Source organism: Merops nubicus, unplaced genomic scaffold (genome assembly GCF_000691845.1).
Source record: "Merops nubicus isolate BGI_N331 unplaced genomic scaffold, ASM69184v1 scaffold26833, whole genome shotgun sequence".
Lineage (NCBI taxonomy): Eukaryota > Metazoa > Chordata > Aves > Coraciiformes > Meropidae > Merops > Merops nubicus.
This window is the reverse complement of record NW_008598638.1, coordinates 1-4,616: the sequence shown is the minus strand read 5'-3', so window position 1 is coordinate 4,616 and position 4,616 is coordinate 1. Positions and strand designations below refer to the sequence as shown.

The 4,616-nt window shown below is 61.0% G+C and overlaps 1 protein-coding gene across 1 annotated transcript; it reads left to right on the top strand.

Annotated features, from left to right (window-relative positions):
* Nucleotides 1-7: 7 nt before the first annotated feature.
* HPS1 (Hermansky-Pudlak syndrome 1) lies at nt 8-3,490 on the top strand (the record flags this gene model as incomplete). Its single annotated transcript, XM_008937131.1, is given in 15 exon segments — nt 8-75; nt 152-254; nt 356-460; nt 552-621; nt 717-784; nt 1,302-1,469; nt 1,544-1,720; nt 1,792-1,859; nt 1,994-2,049; nt 2,052-2,103; nt 2,205-2,270; nt 2,470-2,614; nt 2,712-2,825; nt 2,965-3,047; nt 3,328-3,490. Coding segments are annotated over 15 exon segments (1,506 nt in total), but the record flags the coding sequence as incomplete, so codon positions are not given.
* Nucleotides 3,491-4,616: the final 1,126 nt, after the last annotated feature.

Genomic DNA, 4,616 nt, shown 5'->3' with positions numbered 1-4,616 from the left:
TCCTGAGCGTGGTGGGGAGGAGGTGTGCCATGCCTTCCTCCTGGTGCATACCAAACTGCTTGCCTTCTACTCCAGGTGAGCCCGGTCCCGCCACCCTCCCCAGGGGAGCCCCTCGCTCTCCTGACCAGCCCTTCCCTTCTCTGGCCTGCAGCCGCAACGCTAGCTCCATCCGCCCTGCCGACCTGCTCGTCCTCATCCTCCTGGTGCAGGACCTGTACCCCAGCCAGAGTGCCGAGGAGGAGCTCAGCCCCGAGGTGCTCCAGAGTGGGATGTGGGGTGCAGTGGGCCAGGGTGCCCCTGCGGGGGGTGATGCTTTGGCAGCTGGAGCTTCATTTTTTTTCCTTCTTTCCGGAAGCCTGCAGCGGGGAAGGTGCCCCCCCAGGGACCCAAGAGAAGCGAGAGCATCCCCACGAGTGGCCCTGGCTCCCACGGAGCTGCAGAGAAGGACTCGGATGACCAGGTGGGTCCCTGGGATCAGGAGCTGCAGGGTGAGATGCTGGCTGGGCTGCCTGCGTGGCTCCAATAGCTGACCCAGACATTCTCCCTGGCAGGACACAGACGATCTCTCTGTGTCTGAGGTTTACTACACACCTGAGCCCTCCCCAGGCAGGCACAGCACAGGTGAGTGCCCAGCCAGGCAGCAGCCCTGCCCCGCACCCCCCAGCCCTGAGGGGAGCTCCAGAGGCAGAGGGAGTGACCTGCCATGCTCCCCACAGGCAGCGAGAGCTGGTCGGAGGGTGCCGAGATGCTGAGCGCTGGGGAGGCAGACGCTGCAGACGTCCAGGTGAGCAAGGGTGGTCCCTCTGGACTCCATGCCTCCTCAGCCTGTCCTGCTGCTCTTTGCAGCTGTGGGTGCCACAGGCTGTAGGGCTGGGGGTGCACCCTGCATCCACAGTGTTGGGTATAATGCTGTGAGGCCTCCCTCTGGGGCATTGCTGATGCCCAGAGCTGTCGGCACAGAGGGGCTGGGACTGCCTCAGAGCAGTCTGGTGTCTCCCTCTGCTGCCTCTGAGCTTTCTGGGCTGCTTCTCTCTACGGCTCTGCAAGCAAGGGCTGGCCTTGGCATAAGGCATTTGCTACCTGTGTCTTTGCAAGCAGCTTCCCCTCTATCTGCTGCATTTTTGGGGTCCTTGGGCATTCCGTCACGGCTGATCTTTTGCCATGTGGCTCCTCTAGGCTTCTTCATTCAGTCGTGCCTGATTGCAGCTTTAAGGGCATTGCTGTATCTCTCCAGAGCGTCCTGGGTTGGTGCAGTCTGTCTTGTCCCCACGGGAGGCTGAGCACCTCCCCTCCCTCCCTAGATGGCAGAGGACTTGCTCCAGACCTTGGCGCCTCTGGTCCCTGAAGCTTCAAACCCCAGAAGGATCTTTTTGGATGCCAGCCTGCGGGAAGGGTACTGCCCCTTGCTGCCACACACTATGCACTGCCTCCCGCTCTGGCCGGGCATCTCCCTCGTCCTCCTGACCAAGGTGAGCTGCCTCTGAGGTGGGTGAGGCTGTGTTGGGCAAGGTCCTGGCTGATCCACCTCTCCACTCCCTGGCAGGGCCCCACGACCCAGGTGGCTGTCACTTTGTACCAGCTGCTGGATGGTTTCTTGGTGCTGGAGAGGAAACTGGAAGAGGGGCCGGAGGCAGGAGCCCCACGCTCCTACCCGTTTCTGGCGGAGCTGCGACAGCGCATGGACAAATTTGTGAAGAAGCTGAGTGGGCAGGACATGCAGGTGGGAGTGGGGATGCAAGGACCCTATCTGGCTGTCCCCACACCCTGATGCTGATCCCTGCCTCTCTTTAGTTGCAGAACACCTGGGTGGACTTCAAGAACAAGATATTTTCCCGGAGCGAGCCGGGGAGCTCCCTGGAGTGAGTACAGGGTGTCCAGGGAAAGTCTGTGGGGCAGACGGGGCCCTTTCCCAGCCCAGGGGGTGGCACGGCTGTCCCTGCAGTGCTGGGGACATGGGAGCCAAACTCGGCACCATCCGTGTCTCCTGGCTCAGGCTCCTGCAGGCGGTGGCCAACGTGAAGCGGCAGCTCTGCTCTGTGTACCGACAGCTCTTGGCCACAGCCTGTCCCAGGGGCTGCAGGATCGTGCCCAGAAGCTGATGAGGTGAGTACCTAGGAGTGACTGTCATCCCTGGGGGCTGTCCCATACCCAGCTGTGCTGGGGCTTGGGGGTGCCTGGCCTCTCACCACACCTCTTCTCTGCAGGGAGAAGCTGCTGGATTGGCGGGACTTTCTGCTGGTGAAGAGCAGGCGCAACATCACCATGGTGTCATACCCGTCCCTGCGGCTGGAAACCCAGCCCAGCAAGGAGGAGGGGTCCTCAAGGGGGTAGCAGAGGTGGGAGTGGGATCCTGTCCCCCCAGCACTGGGCTCAAGGGGAGGAGTGTGGTGGGCTAAGGTGGTTTTCACAAGGCTTGGGGGCTGTCCTGAAAGGACACCAAAGCTGTTGGACACCCTTAACCCACCTCACGTACCTGGAGGACTTTCCTGGCCTGGTGCACTTCATCTATGTGGACCGCACAGCTGGGCAGATGATGGCACCATCGCTCAGCGTGACAGAGAAGTCCAGCTCAGAGCTGGGCAAGGGACCCCTGGCCACCTTCATCAAGAGAAAGGTACTGCTCGTGGGGATGGGTGTGGGATGGCGACCACAGGAGGGGGTGACAGTTGGAAGGTTTTCTGCTCAGGCTTCAGGTGTCCCGTGTTGCCCAGGTCTGGTCCCTGATTGCGTTGGCCCGGCGATACCTGCAAAAGGGCTACACAACACTCATGCTGCAGGATGGTGACTACTGCTGCTCCTACTTCCTCTGGTTTGAGAATGAGCTGGTAGGTGGGGCCAGGAAGGGGCTGAGCCCCTCTCCCCTGTCATCTTTGGGGGGCAGGGAGCAGGTCTGTAGGCACAGCCAGCTCCAGCTCCTTGGCAGTGCCTTCTTTTCTCCTGCCCTCTGCTCTCCTCTCTCCCCAGGGCTACAAGCTGGAGGTGATGGAGGTGCCTGTTCTCTCTGATGATTCTGGTCCCATTGGGGTGCTGGCAGGAGACTACTACAGGTCAGCATCCCCAACCCTGTGGTTTGCTATCAGAGCTCAGGGCTGTGCTGGCATGGGGGATCCTGTGAGTGATGCTGATCTTGCTGGGAAGTCATTGCAGGTGGTTCCAGTGCTGTGGTGTCAGCAGGGTTGCACCAGCCCACCTCCTCAGCCTGGTGCCACATTCCTGCCAGTGGACAGGTGCTGTGTCCTTGCCAGGGACTTTTTAGGGGAAAGGTGGTTAGAAAAAAGGTGCCAGCCTTTGCTGTGCCTGCTAAGCCTCCTTTCTTCTCCTTCCCAGGAAGCTCCTGCGTTACTACAGCAAGAACCACCAGTCAGAGGTAGTGAAGTGCTACGAGCTGCTGACCGTGCACCTGGGCATCATCCCTTCGGAGCTCGTGGTCCAGCAGGGCTGTGATTTGGCCCGGCGCCTCTGGGAGCCTTCCCGCATCCCCCTGCTCTGAGCTGCCTCCAGCCACCTTGGAGCTGGGATTAAAGCAGGGGCAGGGGTGTTCCCAGCACCTGGGAACACCATTCTGGGTGCCTGCACCATCAGCTATGCCTGCAGGCAGCCACGGGCAGCCTTCCCATCCTCCAGCCTGGCTGGGGCTGGCTCTACTCGCTCTCCCACTCCTCTACGACTTCCCCAGTGCTCAGCAGCCTCCGAGGACAGGCCAAGAGTGTGGCTGAGAGGTAGTTGGCAAATCACCATCTTGCTGAAAAATACATTTCCAAAACCTAATTTATACTGTTGGCTTGGCATCGCCACCAGGCTTTGGCTGGAGAACAAAATAATGTAGCCAAACCTACATGGAGGAATGGCCCGGGGTGTATCCCCTTCCCTATTGTCCCCAAGTGCAGGGCCCTTAGGGGCTCTGCAGGCTCAGGGCTGGGGGTGCCTGTCCTGCACCCCCTTCCCTGCACCCGGGTTCCCAGGCACCAGTCGGCTGTGAGCATGGGGTAAAGCCGAGGCAGCTTCTGCCTTTCCCAGGCACATCTGGGCTTGGTGTGTATGCAAACCCTGCAGGCACAGCTGGGGATGGGGCCAGCCCTGAGGGACTCTGCCAAACGCTCCACCTTGTTGCTTTGTGCCACACGCTGGGCTGGGGACGGTTCGGGGAGCAGTGGACCGTGGCAGGGACTTTGCCCTGTCCTGCTGGGCAGGAATTTGTCCTGCCAAGCAACAGCACTGGATCTGTGGCCAAGGTCACCACAAAGCTGCCCCTTTTCCCACTGCTCTGAGGGCTATGCTTGGGTCTTGCCTGCTCCAGAGGGGGGGGCCCAGCTCTCCCTGTCCTGCAGGGCTTGGCTGGCCCATCACCCTGGCCATGTGCTCCTGGAGTACTCCCTGGAGCAGAACAGGGGCTGGGGGACTCTCAGACCTCTGCCTGCCTGCCCAGTGCCTTCAACAGTACAGGCTCGGGTGCACTTGGCATCCTTCTGAGCACCAGGCAGGATCCAACCCTGTCATCTTCTCAGCACTGGGGCTGGTCTCTGGCCCCCCTGAAAGCTCTCAGCAAAGCCCTGCCAGGGTCAGTTGTCAGGGAAACACTCTGTGCCCCCGTTCTGCCCAGCCTCCCCACAAGCCCT